Raw genomic sequence first — 21,927 nt, 5'->3', positions numbered from 1 at the left:
ATTCATGAGTGAGCATGAATCAGCCTGAAAGCTCACTGAGCCAGATGACTTAAGTGTTTTTCATAGTTGCAGCCCTGACAATAATTACGTATCCCTTTTCCTGCCTGTCTTAAAGAAAACTCTCATTTCAGCTCATTATTTTGCTACTTCCTTCAGCTTTTGGCCTTCTTTGCAACAACCGTAATTCTCTCCCTTTGAAAAACGCACACAAGACACAAAAGTTGTGCTCAACAGGTTTACTCAGACTGGACTCTTAAATGCTCAAGAAAAAGGCACAGATTAAAAGAGACTCTGATGACTCTTTTGAACACAGCAAATGGGATTTTGTTTATAAGGAAAAAAAAAAACAAAATGCAATGAATTGTATGGGCTGAAAAATTCAAATATTCTTCCCTGTTCCTAATTATTGGCCTTCATTAAAATGGAATTTAAATTAAATTGTATAAACATATGAAATAAAGTCTCAGTATTAGGAAGTTTTTTCTTTTGTTTCATCTATGTACAAACCTTAGTATACAATTTTTTACTTTTCATTATACATTTACTACATACTCTTTCCAAGCGGAGTAAGAGCAACTGCAAAGTACGTGTTTCAAAAAACCACTTTGCATTCAGAATGAATCCACCTGCTTCCTTGGCGGGCAGCGCCAGCCAGGACTTAGGAAGAGATGACAGGGGATCCACTCAGATGTAATCATCCTCGACTGGCTCACCGTTGACATCACAGTAATGGATGAAGATAGCCACCACACGCTGGAATACGCCCTTTTTCATCTGACGCAGTTCAGAGATCTCTTCTCCTATTGTTTCCATACAGATGTCTGCAGACAGCTGTCCTTTCCTCCGGGGTGCATAAATAGTAGCTGTGGAAAGTGTAAGAATAAAAACTGTAATCCTTCCTATTATGGAATTGACAGATTTATCTTCTCCTCCCCTCATTTAAACTTTTCAATAGCTCTAATCCTCATTTAATATACACTAAGTCCCTATACCTGTGGGTGAAGGGAACCTGAAAGCAGAACAAAGCCTTCCTTCTGAGACTTATCTGACATCCTTTCAGGTTCCCTGTTTCATCGATCACTTAAATGCTGTACAAACAAGAGTAATTAAGAATGAAGCAACGGTCTTTTTATGGCTTTAGTAACCTGTTTATGCTAACGACACCATTTATACAAATACATCATTTTTTGACATTTCAGACTGCATACTGAACTGCAATCACAGAGTACAAAAGTAGTGTAAGAAAACAAAAAAACAAAGGAGCACACTGTCAGATTTGGACCAAGAAACAAATTAAAGTTCTTTGAGGTTTTCAACAAAAGACTGCTCACTTCTCTCATCATCCTCAAAGTCGTATCTGGCATAGCTGTTTGGCTCTGCTGTCCTCAGTGATCTCAACCATGGGAAGTCAGTAATCATGGAGTAAGGGGCACCATCCACAACGCCTAGAAGACAGACAGGATGAAGATACAAGAGATAGCAGCACGCCTGTAGCATCAGCATTCTCGATGCAGAAGCATCTTCTCAACATAAACTTCTCCACTCTGTGCTAAAGGCCCTCCACTTCCCTCACAAGAATGATTATTTGTGCCTCTTATAACATGATGCAATCAAAGTTACTTATCTTAGCAAGAGAAAGAGCATCAACTCTCAGGTCTCTACAGACACACACCTTCTAGAGTGTAAATATCTCGTCCCCAAGGGTATTTAGTGTATTTCTTCAGGTCTTCTTCAGTTCGTGTTGCTTCAGGGAAGAACTCATATTTAATAAGCTCTCTAGAGAGATGGATGAAAAGATTACAGCCAGTATTGCTTGGAAATGTGAAGGGAGGAAGAAGAACCAAATGGGAAATCTTACTACATAACCTTTACTTTAATGAGCCTAAATCCATAGAAATGCTCCTCTAAGACCTTCACACAAAGACAGTATGCAGTCCCTTCACTTTTGAGTAACCACGGAGAATATGTCTTGTTTAGATCAAGAAATGAGTTAAGGTAACTTTTACACATAGCCTCTATCTGCAAGTACAACCCAACACAGTCGCATCTAAACAAACCTTCAAAATTAGATTTGTTCTTTTAACCATTTTAGTGACAAACCTGGATTTAAAGTATGTGGGCAAAAGCCATTGTATACAATTGCCTGCTGCTGGAAATTTCTGCTCCTCAGTAATAAATGAAATTGACTGTACACCATCTCCAAAAACTACTATTATTTCTTGAAGCAAATCAGTCTTCTCTCTTTTTTAAAAGACTAAATTTGTTTCCCAATTGAAAATATTCCTCAACCACCCTGACTTCTCCAATGTTAGATCGCATTACTGCTGTATGGAATAGAACTGGAGAATTCTACAGTACTTTTTATAGGACTAGTTTTATTTAACCTCAGTTTTTTGTTAGATTTATCGTGGCACTGAAATTATATCATTGCACCATGTAGAATTCAAACTTTGCTAGCCCACAAACTAGGGTGGTTTGGTTTGTTTGTTTATTTTGCAACTGAATACTACAAGTCTCCAGCTAACTGTAGCTTTGAATCAGGAATGAATATGTTTTCCATAAAGCTTCTGAAGGGCAAGTACTCACTGGTTAATGTTCGCTATCGTGTCCATCCAGCTCCGAATGCGCACCTTGTTGCGGACATTAGGTGGGTTACTGAACTCATGAATGATGCAAATATGGTAGGGATAGGGGCCACTAAATATCTTCTGCTCAAGAGTCAGTGTGTCAACCTGTGAAAGACAGGCAAACAAAGACTTGTGACCATGAGAAGCAAAGGAATGTGATTTTAGAGTCAAGAGCAGACTTCTATAAAATCTCCCAAATTCTGGGAGAAAACTAAATGACATTTCAACATCGTGCATAATGAAATACATGAGTAAAGCTTTCCTAGCACAGCTTTGCCAGTGACAAATTCCTAAGGAATTTGGTGGGATATTGCTGATGAGTTTTTCCAACTCCATTGTATGCATATCCATCATAAAACTATGTAACAGTCTGAACCACATTCACTTGCTCAGAATTGTCTTTGGTCCTGTTGTTTTCAATAGTATTATTACTGTCCTTCCAGATCTAAGATTCAAAGAAAGCTGGCTTTGATACCACATAAGCCTTCCCTTGTTAGTCAGGAAAATTGACCCAGAAATTTGCATTACTTCACACGAGAGAAGGGCCATCACTGTATAACACAGAACACTGTAGCTTAAGTGCAAGTCAAAAAATAGTCTGGATTCTAAATCAAGCTCGCTTCTTTGCTTGTCAAAATGACCTTGACAAATCACTAATGCCCGTGCTTAGTTCTCCTATAAGTAATACAAGGGTGAAAAAGATGGCTGCCAGTACCAAAACTTTATTCTAACATTGTTCAGTACCAAAAGAGGATGCAGCTTTTAGCTTTACAGCAGCATTCAAAACATTAATTGCTGTTACACAATCCAACAGGGCATCGGTAAAGAGTCCAGACACCTACACCTATGTCATACTTCTGTTTATATGTAACTACAAGTTATGTTAGTAGCATCTAGGTTCTTAAAGTTACCTTTAGTTATTCAGTTGGGAATTAATTCAATGCATCATGATTTTTTTTTAATATCTTGTAATGCAATGACTATTGGAGATATTAACATTAAGTCTTAAAATTCAGTATCATCCAAGTTCCAGAATCTGCAATAAAAGCCTTGATGGGACACAGTTTTAATAAACAAGTTATTGTAACATTCACATTTCTTTTATTAATTGAAGAACAAATGAAACCAAGAGAAGTGAAAGAATACAGGCAAAGAACTTAAGTTCTGTTTGTGATTAAAAAAGAGAAATTGGTTGCATACCTGCTGCATCGGACGAAGATAAATGATCCGGTTTCTTTCTGGGGGCATCCTGAGAATCTGATCCAGGACCTGATCCATGTTTAACTTCTTGCACTGGGCATAGTCAAACCGATTCACAACTGGTGCATTTTCTACTTTTAAGTGTTTCAATACCCGGCACCTTGTAGCTACAAACAAGCAAATAAAATTATTAAAAGAATCAAAAGAAAACAAGAAATAAATGACTGAAAAGGCTTTCTCCTTTCAGAGAACTTCAAAGCAGACCGTTTCAAAAGAAGGCAAAGAAATAACCTAAGTAACAATTACTGAAGTAATTTGGATACCTGGCAACTTAAGTATATTGAAGAAATACAGCATGTTAATTTCTTCCACATTCCGATCAAACTTTAATAAAAGGCCAAGTCAAATTTAATCTAATAAAACCCTTCCCTTCTCCTTTGTTTCTTTTTAAAAAGCCCCTTGAAACTTTTATGTATCCCTACAATTAAAATCCAATGACTTATAAATCAGATCCAATACAGAGTATTGCGAGGTAAAAGGAAGTTATTTCCTTTCTAGTAATCATGCTCACATCATCAAAATCTCATTAAAAGTTAATTTATGTTTTAAGAAGTATTCTCAAATAAATGAAGAAAAAATTTCCCCCTTCTCTGTTAAACAGAGATCCTTCACCTCAGAAGAAAACACACTGCTAGTATCCATGTTAGGGGAAACAATAAATGACACAACGCTTCACTTCAGGACTAGTCATACAACCTGGAATGTGAATCTAATGCATCTTAAGTGCCATAATTTAAAATAGATTTCTATCATGCCAAGAAGGAAGACATCATGTCAGCTAAATAATATGTGGAAGCAGGAAGAAAAGGGAGAAACAACAACATGCTTTAAAGCTCATTTCATCAGCTTGCAATTGTTGTGTTCTCTCTCTCTTCAACAAACATCTCCATCTTCGTTACTGTCATATAATTTCAACTGTTGATTGTCTGATAGCAACCTTCATTAAATCTGTTACAGTTTATAAGGAAAAAGGCATTCAAATTGAGAAACAGTAATTCTAAATATCATTTTGATTTGTAGCAAAGCAGCTAACAAATGGAAAACAAGCAGTGGATTAATTTACTTCCTTCAGAAACTTCTAATGATCCTGGATGGAGGAGACAGGCATAACATTAGCTACACACCGTGTATGAACATCATTTTGGGGCAGTCTTTCAGTACCAAATCTGTTATTCCACAGTTGGTCAAAGTGATTCCAACAAGATTTTTGGATTTCAAAGTCAGTACCTGGTGAAAACAAACAAACAAATCCATAACAGGGTAAAAACAAAACAAATAAAATAAGCTGCTACTGCCAGATACACAAAGATACTGAACGGATAGTAATCAGTACATTACAACTTGGGTTCACAGGCATTTGAGATGACTAGACACACAATGGCAAGCAGAAAAAAAAAGAATTCCTGCTGATCAGCAACATCACAAAATGCAAAAGAATAATTTCACAGGATCAATAAAAAAGATTCTCATCAGAAAACAGTTTCTATCAGAAAATCTACCATCTATCAGTTATTTACGTATTAAGAAAACCTTTCTAGAGCTAATTACATATATACATATATATATATATAAAAAACGTTTATTTTAACAACAGTAGCCTATGCTGTCATTTCAAAAATAAAGTGCCAGAGAATAAAATTTCCCTTTGCACATCACAGACAGCGCGGGAAGGCAGGACTTTATGCAGCACTGTAGCTGCGAGCATCTGACTTCAGTTTTAGCTTTAGCATTTACTTTGCTCTTCTCAAGCCAGCCCAAGTATCACTGCACCCACTGCACACCTATATACAGACCACAGAGAACAGCATCTAGCCCTAAAAGGAAGACAAGTCTATGTTACTGTATTGTTGTTCAAGAGCACCCCCAGCTGATAAACTTGTAGTGTGTGAGGAAAAACTTCTTACTTGAACATGATCATCCTCAATAACTGGGTCACTCGTGCTTGTGGACTTGTCAGCAGTCCTTTTCCGCTTTGTAGTTTGCCGTGGCCTTGGCTTGGTCACTTCTGAAAACAGAGAACCAAAACAGATTTTCCTCTGTTTACACTTAAGGAGAATATCAGAGGCATTTCCTAGGTGAGAATATCCATTAAGAACACTTTCATTTATGCAGCTATGTCAAAATACCTGTCTATTCTGAAAAAAAAATACGTATCTTCTCTTTGCACCGAAACATTTCCAGTACTTGAAGGGAGCATATAAGCAGGAGGGGGAACGACTGTTTACATGGGTTGACAGTGATAGGACAAGAGGGAATGGTTTTAAAATAAGATGGGGATATTTAGGTTAGATATTAGGGAGGTTTTCACACAGAGGGTGGTGATGCACTGGAACAGGTTGCCCAAGGAGGTTGTGGTTGCCCTATCCCTGGAGGCATTCAAGGCCAGGCTGGATGTGGCTCTGGACAGCCTGGTTTAGTGCTCTGCAACCAAAGATTTATAATCAAATAAACGCACAGAGTATTAGACGCAAAATCCTAATTACTCTATATTACTATTAACAAAAAGAGATCATTTTTAACATGTGTAACATCATCAACTTCCAGTACATGAGAGCTATTACTTACAAGTGACATTCAGTGGGTTTAGGAGCTGCAGAATTTGGCCTAAAATCCTTTAAGGGATCCAGAGGCTGAAATACCTGATGTTAAGTAGTTTATGACGAATGATCATTCCCATGTTTTGGTTGGGGGTTGCTCGATTTGCTTTTGTTGTTTGTTACTTTTTAAGAGTTCCCAGAGTATTTACAGACAGGAAGTATCTCACTGTCTATAACACAGGAAAAGCTCTCCAATTCTGTGTTGAATTGCTCAAGATACAGCCCACAGCCTTACATAACATCTTTAAACTCATGAAAACCTTGCTTCACTATGAATGAGAACTAACACATGTCAGAATGAAAGGATTTATTACAGGAAAAGTTGCGGCTTGCATTTTTACTGAGGTAAAAATCATAATCACATGCTGTATTTCAGCCAGTGGTCATTACTGGTCATAATGAAAGAAAACTTTTGACTATCAAAGAAAGGTTTGTTTCAGAATCTGAAAATCAGTTTCATTTAAGCCAGGATAGTGGAAAGCAGTGACTTTTACGGCACATTTCTAGCTTATCAATAGAAAAACAATTCAAAGCCTTTAGCAAAATAATATTAAGATCTGACTAAGCTATGAAGATAGAGAGGAAATATTTTCTTCTAATTTCTAGAGATTAATATTTAGACATAATGGAGCAAGGCAGAAAAAAAGTTAATAAGATCACTTCTTCTAAGATGCATTCAGCCATGGAACAATTTCCTACATGCCTTAGGTTTCATTAACTCTTGGGAACACTAAGATAAATTGGAAAGACATAAGGACTCACTGTGTTTGAATTATTCCATGGTAACAGAGATATGAATCTGCTATCAATCCTTTCTACCTCCATCACATACACACATACCATCCTGCAACCAGCACGCTTCACTTCTCAGTTTCATTTTTATGACCAGGTATTCTCAGCAATGAATGCTGGTTGTATGAAGTAATCACAAACTCTGCTATGCCAAACTAGGATGATTATTTTGGCAAGCAAGTAAATTCAGAAGAAATCGTAAGTTCATTGAATTTATTCTTCTTTCCCAACATTTCCAACTTCATTTCAGCCCCTCAGAACTTGTTTGTTGTTGTTTTATTCATACGTCTTATAATATGTGAATAGTGAACTAATTTAATAAAAGGACAGTTTTCAACACATTGGATTGTCATGCCTTACATGCTTGGAAATGAAATCCAACATGCAGGCGCACAAGCTTGTGCAGTATTACTTCTCAATCCTAATCATGGCTTTTGTTATTGCTTGATTAAGTATCAGTTATTAACTTTTGCCTTCCTTCTGAGATCTGAGAGTACCTGCCGTCTTCCTTTTAAAGGGAGAACTTTAATAGGGGAGGCAGTCTTATGTTTCAATGAATGACAGACTTCACAGGAAGAGAGATGCTGTCAAAAGAAGTTGCATTTGGTTTTCAAATGAGCAAATGAAACACTGTTTTGTAGGTATGGATAACATGCAGAAACACTTGCAAGGAGAAAAAAACGTCAGTGGCATTCTTTAAAGAGATACTTGTTAGTTTACGTAGCTAAGGCAGGGAAGCCAGTTGTTCTGAACCTCTGAAAACCACTTGAAGTTATTATTAAATATGTTTCATGCTTAACTTCAGTATTACCTGTGGGTGTTGCTCTTGTTCAACATTTTCTCATGGCAGCACGGTAGTTTACTCAGAAATGAACACTGTATATAAGCCATACCTGACTCTGACACCAGAGGGACATGTGACAGCTTGCTTCTAGCTCTCGTCAATGGCCGGCGAGGATATTCTTCTTTATACTGCATCTCACAGCTTCTCTGCTGTGAGCCCATGCTCTCCTCCCCACTGGCAGGCCCACAGGCACTCCCACTAGTCCTCTCACCACTTGACTCTTGGGGAGACCCACAGTTCGGCAGAGTCCTAAGTGCAAAATCTGACCCAGTGCTGCTCCGTCCATTCCTGCAGGCACCACTCGTGGATGGGCATTCCCCATCACAACACCCACTAGTCCTCTGTTGTGTGTCCTGTGGCTTGTGGCAGGAACACCTGGAACAAACAGATGTCTCCTCAGTCTCTCTCTCACTGGAACCTTCACTTTTACAAGGTGAGCAGACACATTGCCTGGATTCATCTGCAGCTGCTAGGCTGGTGCCAGCACAGTGGTTACTAGCTGTCTGTGCACAGTCAGGGCTAGAAGAAATAGCACTGCAAGAGCTGGATGATCCAGTTGATCCTGTTGCATTACCACAGCTTGGGTAAGAATCTTTGCCTTTGTTCCTTTCAGGCATGTCACTTGCTGCTTTCATGTCTGCTTTAATCTGCTCACTTGTTACTTGACAACCTTTCTCACAGCTGCTTTCTTCCATATGGAACTGCTTTGCCTGGCCCACTTGGCTGGCACTGCATCTCTTCCGCAGGGGTGTCTTGCCTTTACCACTCACTGTAAGTTAAATATCAGAAAACAATGAGACAACCAAATACACAATTCAAATAAATAACGAGTGCTACACTTTTAGGCTTCTTAAAACAGAATGTAGCCAAGAGGACAATAACAAATCCTATCACCACCATTATGCTATTCCTAACTCCTTCAGATGTTACGTGAATTAAGAGTAATTTGAGCAGTTGTTCAGTTTCTATGAAGTCTTTCAGCTATTTTTTAGTGGTGTGCTGGTGGGCTTGTCTCTCAATATGATACATATTTGCCTGAAAGGTTAATATTTTGACAAATCAGGTAACAAGTTTGTGAAAAAGACCTAACCGCAAAAATATGAAAAAAACACTGTAATTACAGGTTTCTCTTTTCTTAAATATGAGGAATAAATCTGAGGAATTAAATAATAATGTAGATGTGACAAAATTTCATGTTTCCAACAGTTATCCTTCAGTCCCCTCCTGAGCATGAAACACAGTGTAGGTAAGTACTAGATATTTCAGTTTACAGATGAACAAAGAAACACAGTGAATAGTGTACAAATCACAAGGAGAACCTAAAAGTCTACTAACTTATTTCTCTCAGGTAATTACACTAAACTAAGCGCCCCAGAATAATACTGGCTCTACAAAAGCTCAAGCCAACCGTCTCTAAATGCTTCTTGAGTTCTACTACAGGTTATTTCATCCTCCCAAAGAGAACTGATGTCTACCTTGTACGTGTACATTGTACCTTGTACCTGTATATTGTACCTGTAGCCCTCTACAGCCTCATGGAAATGTGCTAAAATGACAAGAGAGATTAGGTGCCGGGAGTATGATGGTTACAAGAAGATACTTCTTTCATTTCAGCTTTGATTCTTCTCAGGCCTTGCAGAAATGAAACCAGTATCAGACCAGTACATTCTCAAGTCTTTCATGATACAGGACTTTCATGCTAATTGCTTAGCTAAAGCTCACCAAGACTTAATACCACAGGCACTTCAACTGTCAAATACTTATAATTTGACTTTGACTTCCTCCTGTCTTGCGTACATATGAAACCACTTCACTTAAAATAAAAACTACAGGAAATAATAAGTCATCCCTGCTGCTGGAGAGGCAGCAAGTCACACAGTATCAGACACAGGACTGAGAATTACTGCCACAGCTGAGCATATTATAGATGTAAATTCTGTAAGAGAGGGAATGCCCATTTCTGCCTCTCTCTGTAGCTGCCATACTACCAGAAAGCTCCTGGCCTCTGACTCTTAGTAATATATTTGCTGAACAAAGAGTACTGAACAGAATCCCGAGGATTCTAAAGTTCCTATCAAAGTAAAGTTGAACTGGAAGCATCCCCTTCCTCCAGGACAATCCCACAAGTCCTGTACGAACCAAAATATGACTACAACTGTCACCTATATATATATATATATATATTTTAAACCAGCAGCAATGCTTTGGCAGGTGAATCATAAATACAAAAGAACTGCAAATTTGGCTTCACAGACATGATAAATTATGCACACTTGCAAATAAAAAGAGCCAGGTTTCCGCCTGCAGAGCAGTGCAGCACCATTACTTCTGATTTGTATCTATATAACAACTATATGATCAGAGCTCAGAAAGAGATGTCCTCGCATCTCCATTCTTTACTCATAACAAGGAAGAAAAGAGGAGAAGGCAAACAAACAGGCACACATTTACAAAGCTGTAAACAAGACTGAAAGACTGAAGTTTAAGAACAAATTTTGCAGAACACTGTCCAGCCCTCACCCAGCTGTTCCACACCTGAAGGTTCTTTAGTTTCCACTGGATCTCTGCTTTTCTCTTCTCCATCTGAGTAATTCTGTGCAATGTTGTTAGTGATGCAGGCTCTTGTTCCCATGTTTTCTTCCTCATCCTCACTGTCTGAATCATGAACAGTAATCGGTGCTGCTTTTACAACAGGTTGAATGCCACTTGGTCCTGAAAACAGAAGAACCAGAGCAGTTCAAGTAAAAATAAGAGAAGAGTGGATTAAAAGTGTGAAGAACTTTTAGAACTCCTTGAAAAAAGTTACAATAGATGAATTTAGTTCAATTTAGACACCTCATTCAACTTCACCACTCATTCTGTGGTTCCATCATTAAAAGAAGCATGAATTATCAACCTGGAGTACAAATACATATTGTTACCTAGTAACAAGAGCAGAAGAAAATTGGAAATTGCAATACAGACTTTAAAACAGATTAAATTTCTTCACAGAGGAAAGCTGTTCTAGCAACATAATTTTAAATGCACCAGATATTTCACCAGGAAAAAAGTAATTCATAAACAAACTTACACTGAAGTACTTAACACCTTGAGAAGGTGATAACAAAAGGCAGTTTCTTTCCAGAAGCATAGTTACCTGCTTGCTCTTCATCAACCTCCATAGGAACGACAGCCTGGCTGTGAGCAGGGACATCATTGTGACCCTGTCCAGCAGCCATCCCTTCTTCTGGTGCCACCTCCTCCATCTCATTTAGTGCTGAGAAGATTGAGATTTGGTTAAAAGAAGGAAATAAAAGCAACAAAGCCCATGCAGAGGAATTCATTCAACACCTAGCAAGTCAGTCACCAAGAAATAAGTAATAATTGCCTTGATTCCTTCACAGAGTCTTAAGGTTGCATGCTGAAGTCCTGCATAGGCCTGTACTACTTAGAAGAGCTCACAGCAACTTGTTCTACATAAGCCCTAACTTTTTTTGGTTTATTTCTCCCAAACTTTACACTCTTCAAAAGTCTTCTTCCATTGCAGTGAATAGTATAATCAAAACTTACATCTTCATTCCTTGAAATGACATCTGTCTTCACTGGTAAAGCTTAAAAATACACTATCTGACACTGTGACCCCAGTCCTGACCAGAGAAGCCAAGAAAACACCTCACACTTCCACAGATGAGTATCACACTTAAGCTCTACACTGCTAGCATCAGTACTGCTTCAAGTCATTGATTTTTAACGTCCCTGCATCAGCTACTAGATACAACAGAGAGATAGCTTTTATCACAGAAGTATCAGAGACATGCAGACAGCACTAGGAAAAGGTTAAAAAAAATTAAAGTTACATACCAGGAACCATAAGAACTTTAAACATATACTACGTGTTCTCTATGACTCTAGGTAAGTAGCAATACAAGCATACTGACTGACTGCCCAGTAAGGTTCACAAAGATCAGAGATTACCCTCAGCTGCAATCTGCTGCCCTTCAGCTTGCCCATCCTGCCGCAGTTCATTCTCCTCATTTTGGTCATTTGGATGTTGATGATTGTTGTGGTGGATGTTGGGATTGTTGTTGTTTTGGTGATTATTGTTGTTGTCATTGTCATTGTTAGAGTTCTGATTGCTGACTAAGGCAGATGAGACACCGATTCCTGTACCTGCACTTAAGCCCACACGAGCACAGCCCTAAAAGCAAAGAACAACTCTAAAGCTTTGAAAACACTGACAGATTACTTCTGTAATGTACCCTACTGCTAAGAGAAAAAGCATTCTGTCAGTATACAATACAGAGACCAATATCCACATGAAGAGCTAGGAAATGGTTCCTAATATTTCCCTGTGCTATACACTGCAAAGCTCTGTCTTAAGTTAGGCAATCCAAAAAACTTTCCTTGCTCCGTTAAGACTCCTAATGAAAGGAAACTCCATGAACTATATAATCTTAACTTATTGAAATATGCCATATGCTATTAGATGATTTTACATCAATACAGTGAGCAGGCTATCTAGTCTTCCTGGAACACAATAGCCTGAAGACAGAATTAATGATCACGAACCATGTTTTCTGGTCATATGTTCATACAGTGTCATAAATGTCACTGCTTTCTCTGCAGAAACTCCACCACTCTCCCTAACAGATGATAACAGCAACAGCAAACCTAAGTAATTTGTTCACCAAGCTATTCAACCTGATTACTAAAACTTTTAGAAGCATGCATAACTGCTAGAGTTCACTGTATTTCAAATGAGCAGGCACAAACAAAAAGCAAATTAATTCCCAAAATACACACCTTAGGAGGCTCACGGAACATCTGGTCCAGAGAAATAAATTCTAAGCTTGGCAATAACTCAATGAACTGACTAAATGAATCTAGCTTTATTGCGTGGCATCGCACCAACGTGAGGTCAACCAATCGGGTCCATCTTGAATGATCTGCAGAAGAGAGGAGTTTTTAAGGAAGAAGATCTCTTATCTCATTTATTTTTCACTATAGTCTTTCCAGATTTTAGAGTAGGCAGTTTTGGTATTGCCATTTTGACTGTTACCAGCAACATTCTGGTTCCAAACCATGCATCACTTATGACAAAACAGAGTACGCAGTAGTATGAAGATAAAGAAATCTGTTTTAAAATGACTCTATGGGGTTTTCATGTAGTACCAACCTTTGAATTGTAAAGAAGAGCAGATCGTTAATTCTGTGGATGTTCATTTTAGTTACATTGTACCATCCTGTGTACAGTTCTGTGAGTAATGTCACAAGTCATTTTATTATCTTACAGTTATTATCCAATGACTGCACAAATTCAATTTGTGTTTTCATTTTTAATTCATAGCATGTCAGTATTCATACCGAAAAGAATCCCAATCTGTTCCTCACACATTCTCACTCACACATTTACATTTCAACACTTACTTTTTTTTTTTTTTTTCTATTTAATACCTAATTATTTTGCTTTTACTAAGAGGATTTTATTTTTTAAAAGTTGAGATTTAGCATGAATTGCTCGTAATGTGAGCTATTCACACAATATTTCTATAAATTTCAGAAAGCGTGCAATACCTGTGATCCAATTATTTGGGTTATGTAGATGTGGACAGTTGTAAATGACCAGATACTTGATGCAAGAAAAAACCTCATTTACAGCTTTCATACCAATATCTGTAATAATTCCTGGATTTTCAACCACATCAGCCAAGCCATACTTCACCAAGTCTCCATTTGTCATTTTACCTATGGAAGAGACAGTAGAAATAATGGTAAATTTCAGAAAACTGCCCTTCATAGCACTATTTTCTAATTCCCTATTTCAGTCCAAATTGCGAAGTGTATCAGACAGTCACTTCAGTTCAATAACACTGAGACTTTCCTAACTTCAATTGCATTTCAAGAAGTGAAAAAATAAACAAGCATTTTGTTGTATGAGATCAGCAGCCTCGTTAAGTGTAAACTAAGATTACTTATAGTCACTCAGACACTGACTGAAAATACATTAACTGTTTGAATCCTTGTTTTCATCAAATAATATATGTATATTAAAAATGTCATACACTGTAGTAAAAACTCATCAACGTATCCTAGATGAAGTGTTTCAAACTGTGGAAATTCCAGTTCAGCCATCTTCAAAGCAGAAAAAACACCATCTTTGGTCAAGGAAGGCTGGATCCGCACTTCATGCAACCTGAATGCAATCAAGAATTGCTCATATTAAGAAGCATTCCTGAACAGCTGTCACAGAAACTACTCAAGAAGATGCACTCCAGTAGCACAAAGAAAATATTATCTCAACAATGGATTAAGAGAATATTTGTATCTTTATGATAGCATTTTGCAGTTACAAAGCGTATCAGAGTAGCAAGACTAAACAGCACAGCACTTTCCAGGCACAATATGATTCAGATGCAGAAAGAACTCCAGTTATTTTAGCCAAAGAATACAAGTACTAATTCCTTAAACTTTTGAACATTGCTCTGCTTCTTCATGTTCTTGAACTTTATTACTAAGACGCTTATTTTGAAAAGAGAGGAAACAAAATATCTGAAGGGCCATACCTTCGTGCAGCAGTTATGATGAGGTAGCCAAGATCCACTTCAAGTGCATTCTTGCAAGCTCCCAGAACTATAGTGTGCAAATTCCTAAAACCACCTGACAAAAAAACATTCTTTCATTTCATCACACAACCTCAACACTTCTACACTTCTACCAGTATTGACTTGACAAGAGAATTAACCAAATGCATCTATAATTTTTTTTTTAAAATCTATTTATTTAATGTACAAGGGAAGAAAAGTTTCATACCTGATCTCCAGCTGTCTTCTACCACATGCTGAATAAGTCCTCCAAGAAACGGAACACGAACCAGTTCTAGATGCTCCAGATTTCGGGCCGAAGCCAGGCCCGTCACTAGGGGAACATACTTCAGAGAATTTGTGGGTCCTACACAAAACAGACCAATGTTGGTAAAAGGCTGCTCACGTAACAAAATTAAACGTAAAATATAAAATAATTCAAAGAGGCCAACAGAATTACACAGCATCAAATAACAGAGAGAAATATATTCCTATACAATGCCTTAAATCAAACAACTCCTCTCAGATTTCCATTTGCAGCTGGTAGCTATGCAGCTTTAACAATTACATTTGCTATGTGCTGAATCAATAGATGAACCCCTCTTACCTGCACAATTTCTCATTACAAAAGTGCGTAAGCTGATACAAAGGAAATCTTTAAAAGGCTGTGGTTTAGTGAGTCTCACCCACTTCAAATAAAGGTGCCTCAGCATTGGGATACAAGGAATCTCAGGGACATTCACTCCTAATAACACATAAACAAAACAAAAGCTCAATTCAGGAACCACTTTTTTAAAAAAATGCATTTTAAAGTATAAACTTCAGGATAAATTTCTTCAGATTAATACTCTGGCTTTAAAAATGAAGCATTTCCTCTGCCACGCGACATGTGACAAAAGCTGTATACATTTTAAAGGCAAGACCTTCACCTCAGTTTGTGAATAGTTAAGAATTTACCTTCCTGCTTTTATATATATTGCAATAAATACTTCAAAAAATTCCACTAAATTAAAAAAAAAAAAGACAATCTCTCAGAGTTTCAAAGACTTTAAATCCACCTGTGATTAAGGCAACACACATCACCATTAAACACTCACCTACTAAGTGCAAAGTCTGAATTTTAGCTCCTATAGGAATTTTTAGCTTGTTCTCAGGAGGGATTGGAAAAGCACCATTACGATTACGAAACTTCCCTAAAATATGAACTTGTGGCATGTATGTCCAGATAGCTTCCACCAGCTCTAAATGGGAGGTCTCAACGCCCTGGAAGAAGTAAAGTAAATGCTTAAGCAACAATAAGCATAAGCAATAACAACAAGCAATAAGTTTAAGCAACAATATCTTATTAGCCATGTAAGTTTCTCAGCAACACTTTATAGACATTTGCAGTGAGACTTATTTTTTTAAAAGCAAGAGGAATCACAGTTTAAATTCATGGCTGAACTTAGCATTACCTGTGATTCCCACTGGTGCAACTAAAAATCCTTTTAAGCACTGCTCACTTGCATATATGGTCACAATTTAATGCTGTGCTGTACAGAAAAATCTGCCTATAAACTCAATAAATATGAATGCAAAATCCTCTAGGCCACATTTTTCTGTTGGGTTAACAAGGATTATGTCAGCTGTTGAAAGAATCTCTCTCTTGAATCTAACCACTCACCAACAGATTTGGACAGGCCTGCAAAGCCTCTAGAACTCCAGGAATGCTGAAAGCTTCATGGCCACGAACTCTGCGTCTTTCAAGATACCTGGGATGAAGACCATAAAGTTGTTCAATGTCTGGCATCTTCCTCAGCAGCGTTAGGAAACTGGAATCAGTGAAACCTAAGATAACAACAACAGATTTGGTACTTGTGTAACAGCAGACACCCAGCTGTAAAGGGAAAGCCAAATGTGTTGTCCTTTTTTTATAGCAGTATAAATTCTAACGTCAAAAGATGTACTCAGTGAAGCAATAGCTTGTCATCTGCTTCTAGATTATAGAAATTATATCAAGGCTTCTGCCTTGAATTCTGCAGGCTTGCCATGTCCCTTTCAGTGTATTTGCATAGCTACAAGGCTAACTATACTTCCTCCCATTTCAGATGATGGCCATTTGCAGACAGGCTTTATATCTCCTTCTTTTCTGGAATCCCATTTACGGCTCAACAACACCCAACTAGATCAGTTGTCTGTATCTGTTGCTATTCAGCAGAGCTCATAACTCCCCCAAAAAGGAAACAATATTTTTTAAAGCAAAAGATTATTGTATTCTAATGTAAGACAGCATATAAGAAGGATTTTAAACCAGTAAATTATCTCTATTTACATCTGTCTTTGATTAGGTGTAATCATCTACCTGATATCAGTCCTAATAAATTTAACTGCAGATTCTCTAAGTTATAGAATTCACTTATTTTAGCTCTCACCCCCAACAAACTTCGACCAAAATCCTAATACTCACAGGGGTGACCTAAGTTCCCAAACTTATCTACTGATCTGAAGATAGCTTGACGTGTGACTTCAAAACTTATTTATTCTTACATTGTAAAGTGGCGGCAGATGAGTTGCTCTCTCATTCCATTGTATTTTTTCCTGCCTGCATGCAAACAGACTCTTTTTGGATTAACCCTTGGTTTAATTCCCTTACAATAACCAGACAAACACAGACTGTATTTACAGAATGCTACAGAGAATCCCCATTTCTGCTACAGTAACATCCAGTACACATACAGATACACACACAAACACAGATAAATTTTCCAAGTCCTGAACCTGAGGAAGCCATCCAAACCTCACAATCAGACAAAAAGTATCCAAAGCCTAATTCCTTCCACTGCTTTTGAAAATTCACCCTGTACATGTCAGTAGAAATAACAGGACAGCATGCACAGCCAGTTTTGTTCAATACTACTTTAATGCCAGATCTTGAGTGAGTGAATTACTCACCAGTGGGCATGTATTCCCACCAACGGCCTGCACACAAATCCACAACCTTCACTACTCGCAGATAAAGAGTGACTGCTTCCTTCAGCTTCCGGGACAGGCATTCCATGCACATGATATCCTGCAAGGGAAGGTACCTTTGGGAGAGGAAAAAACACCCCTCTGATTTATCAAATGTGAATTCCTTCAACTTTTTCCAAAATAAAGAGCATCTCAAGGACGGCTACATGAGTTCATACATTTCTAATGTCTAATAACATTAATTCAAACAGAATTTTCAGACAGTACTATGCTAGAGTATGAAATCTGGTACAGAGAAAAAAAGATCCATTTTTGATGCTAGATACAGGATATTTAATGTACAAATTGAATACTAAGCAGGACACGTTTTAGCTCTCTAACTAATAATGTCAAGCAAACTCTGCCACAATAATTTTGACACAGTTTAATCAAAAGTATTTTCAGTGCCTAGTACATACTATCATGTTAAAATTGCAAATATTTTGTGGGAGCTACCGTTTTCAAAGAACTTATAACAAAAAATGCTATCTTTCAATATAGTTGGCAAGGGTGGACACCTCAGAGGATGACTGTTACATAGGTGAGGTAATGCACTCATCCAAGTTCCCTTTGTATGCACTGTGAAGCAGATACAATTTCAAAGAAAGCCTATCAGCTATGTAACACCTGAGATACATTTCTGCACCGAAATCAATATTTAAGCACTGGTTATCACACGCTTGTGAACGAAATTAAATCACTCCTTTTGTTGTTTCTCATTTATTATACTTCCCATCACACTCACAAGTTAATTCTCAAAGTGTCTAAATGAATTCTACAACTGAAAGGCTGGTCCCTCACCCTTTTAAATTCAGGTTTTATCCAACTGTTCCTACGTGATACCTCAGTACTTTCTGCGCAATTTGCGACTCAAGTATTAACGCAGGAAAGATTGGAAAACAAAACAAAAAACAATATCATAATAAACTGACTTCCGATAAGCTGCTCACCTGAAGATGTGGCAAAGCACTTCATGAGAGAGCTGGTTCATGTAATCTTTTGGCTCATCAGCTTTGGCAGACTCAGAACCTTCTCTGTTCGCTGAGCATGGTTTCACATTTTTCCGCCTGGGACCCATAGCTGCAATGATTTCTGATGAAAGGAAATGTTCACGTTACGCAAACTCAGCACAACTGAGAGAGAAAAGGACTGAATAGAAGATACACCATCTTAAGCTTATTTTCTCAAAGTAAGTACAACAGTAAGTTGTAGTTTGCTTGGTATATGACGCCTCACACATGACTTCCCAAATCTATCTTTCCTCACAGGGAGCAGAAGTGCAGGCACCTCATTGGTGACAGACAGAGGACCCAAGGGAACTGAATGGAGTGTCAGGGAGAGGTCATGAGGGTATCAGGAAAAGGTTCTGCCCAAGAGGGTGGTGAGCACAGGACAGGATCCCCAAGGCTGTGGTCACAACACTGAGCTGACAGAGTTCAAGAAGCATTTGGGCAACACTCAGAAATAAAGCTTGATTTCTGTGGGATCCAGCATGGAGTCAGGTGTTGTACTCAATGATCATCATTGGGCCCTTCCAACTTGAGACATTCTATGATTCTATGACCCTATGAAACCAGAAATTCCTTTTGAGGAAATTGATAAAGAGGAAAATCACCACAGATTATAGATTGTCTCTTTTGTGTGAATAAAATGTCTTCAGAGATACCATCCACATACTTGTCAATCAAGACATATCAAAAAAGAGATTACCAGACACCAACTAAACATCTCCCGGTGAAACAGCACAAGGCCTCTGTCCAGCAGAAAAACAACTTTCCTTTTTAAAGAAGCCAGGCTCCAGATAATTCCTGATAAAAGAAGGGCTACAAGAAGTGTCTGGCTCCTCTGAAAGGTTACAGTGCTAAACAAGCTACTCTGGTAGCTTAGTTAAAAATCAAAGTAGCTGAAAAACTCCAAGATCTTGCTTCAGCAGCAATGTGCAGCACATCCCCTCTCTACTCCCTTTATATTGCTTGTGCTTATACTGCCCAACAGCACACACTGGCACAGAAAGACTGAAATAACAATAAAGGAAGCTTTATTTAAAAGAATTTATTCTAAGAAATAAGAAATATATAGCTGAAATAAAGGTGAACTTCGTATTAATAACAGAGTAACTGAGTTAACATCTTACACAGACAAACAGTAAGAGAAATGTCCTAGCTACTGCTGTTCAGCTGAGGAATGCTTTCTGCTGAGTAGGGCAAAACTGCATTAACTCAGTAAACCTGTTTAACAGGTTGAATAGCAAAATTCAGTGGATGAGAGAAAACAAATTTAAAAGGATGGATTTTGGAAGATTTCTCAGAGGTGTTTCTGTTCAGTGCTCACTGTGATTTAAAACACCACAGGACTTGCTTGTTATTGGACGTAAATGGATCCTTAGTAGATAAACTAAGCGTCCCCTGGTAATTAAAAGAAAAATTCGGTGTTCTGGAACACAAAAGGTTCACACGCTGGCACAAAACTGGAAATACTGACAGCTTCGCTGCGATCTAATTACTGGAAAGCATATTCTTTCACATTTATTTGTTATCCACTTTCCATTAACAACTGCATGGCATCATAGCAAAAGATGATGGACTATAAATCAGAGGAAAATACTAACAAATCAGTGTGGAAAGGAAAAACCTGGAAAAATCCAGATTTAAAGGCAGCAAGCACAATTTTCTCTGAAGCTGGGCTGTAGCTTCACTTGGCTCCTACCAATACAGAATAAGTCTCCTATGCAGCAGTGCACGCTACTCAAGGTCCTACTTTGACAAGTTCGAGGTGCACATATGGTTCTATGCTAGCAACTTGACTCAAATATCAAAAATAATAAACAATAATAATAATGAAGCAGGCAAACGAGCTTGGCTCTTCCCGGCTCAGCTGCTGAGGGCCACTCTAAGCCTGAGCAGCTCCTCATTACCTTCTCGGTCAGCCGCCCCCGGTCGGAACAAGGACCACAGCGAAGGGCGCGGAACGACCCCCGCCTGCCGGGTCCCGCAGCTGTGACCACTACGGAGACAGCACGGAGGAGAGTGAAGCTAAGAGCAGTGCTCGCTCCGCGGGGGTGCAGCTTATTTTGTGCTGAGATACGCGGCTGTGAAGGCAGATTCTCTCATTTCCCGCAGCCGGCCCCAGCGCCGCCGCTTCCCCGCCTCAGCGGGCACCCCACGGCCGCCCCGGGTCCCCCCCACGTTCCTCAGGGCCTGTCACGCCGTCAGGGTCTCCACCGGCCTCAAGCGACAGCAAAAGGAGACAGAGGCGCCGCGCCAGGCCCGGCCTAGCAAAGGGCCGCGCACCGGGCGGACAGCTGCAGCTGACGGACACAGCCATCCCTCCGCCCGGCCCGCCGCCCGCCGCCCCTTACCTGCCCCTCAGCGCCGCCCTGTTATTGTGGCCGCGGGGATGAGTTAACCCCGGCAGCCTCTTCCTGCGCGGTCCCTTCCGCCAGCGCCGTCGCGCTTCCGGTCCCGCTTCCGGTCTGGGCGGAGAGCGGCGAATTTCGTCCCACCCCGCCGCCATCTTGGCGTGACAGCGAGGAGGTGGAGCTTTGCTGCCGCCATCTTGGATGCGTCCTCGAGTGTACGGCCTACCGTGTGTCGCACGGCGGGCGCCATATTGGTGGTGGCGGTAGCGGCCTGCTCTTCCCTTTATTGTGTACCTTTATTGTGTCCTTCCAAAGCGATGGAATAGAGAATAACCTGGAGTATTCATTGCACAGAGCTGACATGACAACAAGCTGAATACTCCTTGCCCTTGTTTTCTGTTCCTCTGCAGTTTATCTGGGAAATGGAAGAGTTTAGCCATTAGAAATCCATCCAAAAGAAGCCATTTGCACATTAGAGCCTCTTATAACAACACAAAGCGTAATCTGTACATGTAACTGATTGCCACAGTCATTTATAAACATGTGGTAAAATTAGTGAGTTTTGATTCGTTAGCTGCCATGAAGCGTTGCACTCCTATAAGATTTTAATAGGAAAAAAACCTTACAGTATAAGAATGATCAGTGTCAGAAACGTATATAGAATAATCTGAATTTAAGCTAAGTTGATAAAGGAAAGAACTGACTCTGTTGAGCATAGAACAGTTAATGTTGGAGCAGACCCTCTTGGCAAGAAACGTGAGGTTTGTCAGCAACAACATCCAAGCATTTAGTCCCCCAAATAGGAGGAAATTAAATGAGCCCTCCTAAGGAGAACCTACATAAAAAAGAGAAACTGGATAGAGCAGTTTATATGAGAGAGTTCAGTTCAACTGAAGTGTAC

The 21,927-nt window shown here is 39.0% G+C and overlaps 1 protein-coding gene across 5 annotated transcripts; it reads right to left on the bottom strand.

The window, feature by feature from the left end:
- Positions 1 to 223: 223 nt before the first annotated feature.
- Positions 224 to 21,139, bottom strand: FBXO38 (F-box protein 38). Of its 5 annotated transcripts, none has more exons than XM_072347996.1 (22): positions 21,027 to 21,139; positions 18,619 to 18,760; positions 17,612 to 17,745; positions 16,344 to 16,507; positions 15,778 to 15,943; positions 15,288 to 15,425; positions 14,910 to 15,047; positions 14,663 to 14,756; positions 14,162 to 14,292; positions 13,674 to 13,844; positions 12,903 to 13,045; positions 12,075 to 12,297; positions 11,257 to 11,376; positions 10,656 to 10,832; positions 8,170 to 8,889; positions 5,792 to 5,892; positions 5,012 to 5,114; positions 3,828 to 3,994; positions 2,587 to 2,732; positions 1,673 to 1,776; positions 1,332 to 1,445; positions 224 to 863 (listed from the first exon to the last, which is right to left on the bottom strand). In XM_072347996.1, exons 2-22 carry the CDS (start codon positions 18,744 to 18,746, stop codon positions 685 to 687), a joined length of 3,561 nt encoding a protein of 1,186 aa, XP_072204097.1. In that variant the 5' UTR covers positions 18,747 to 18,760; positions 21,027 to 21,139; the 3' UTR covers positions 224 to 684. The 5 variants fall into 5 exon arrangements, with proteins under 5 accessions (XP_072204097.1, XP_072204098.1, XP_072204100.1 ...); XM_072347997.1 differs by having other exon boundaries at positions 13,767 to 13,844; XM_072347999.1 differs by having other exon boundaries at positions 16,344 to 16,431; positions 17,612 to 17,729.
- Positions 21,140 to 21,927: the final 788 nt, after the last annotated feature.

This window comes from Excalfactoria chinensis, chromosome 13, assembly GCF_039878825.1.
Source record: "Excalfactoria chinensis isolate bCotChi1 chromosome 13, bCotChi1.hap2, whole genome shotgun sequence".
Classification (NCBI taxonomy): domain Eukaryota; kingdom Metazoa; phylum Chordata; class Aves; order Galliformes; family Phasianidae; genus Excalfactoria; species Excalfactoria chinensis.
This window is presented reverse-complemented; position numbering and strand designations above follow the sequence as displayed.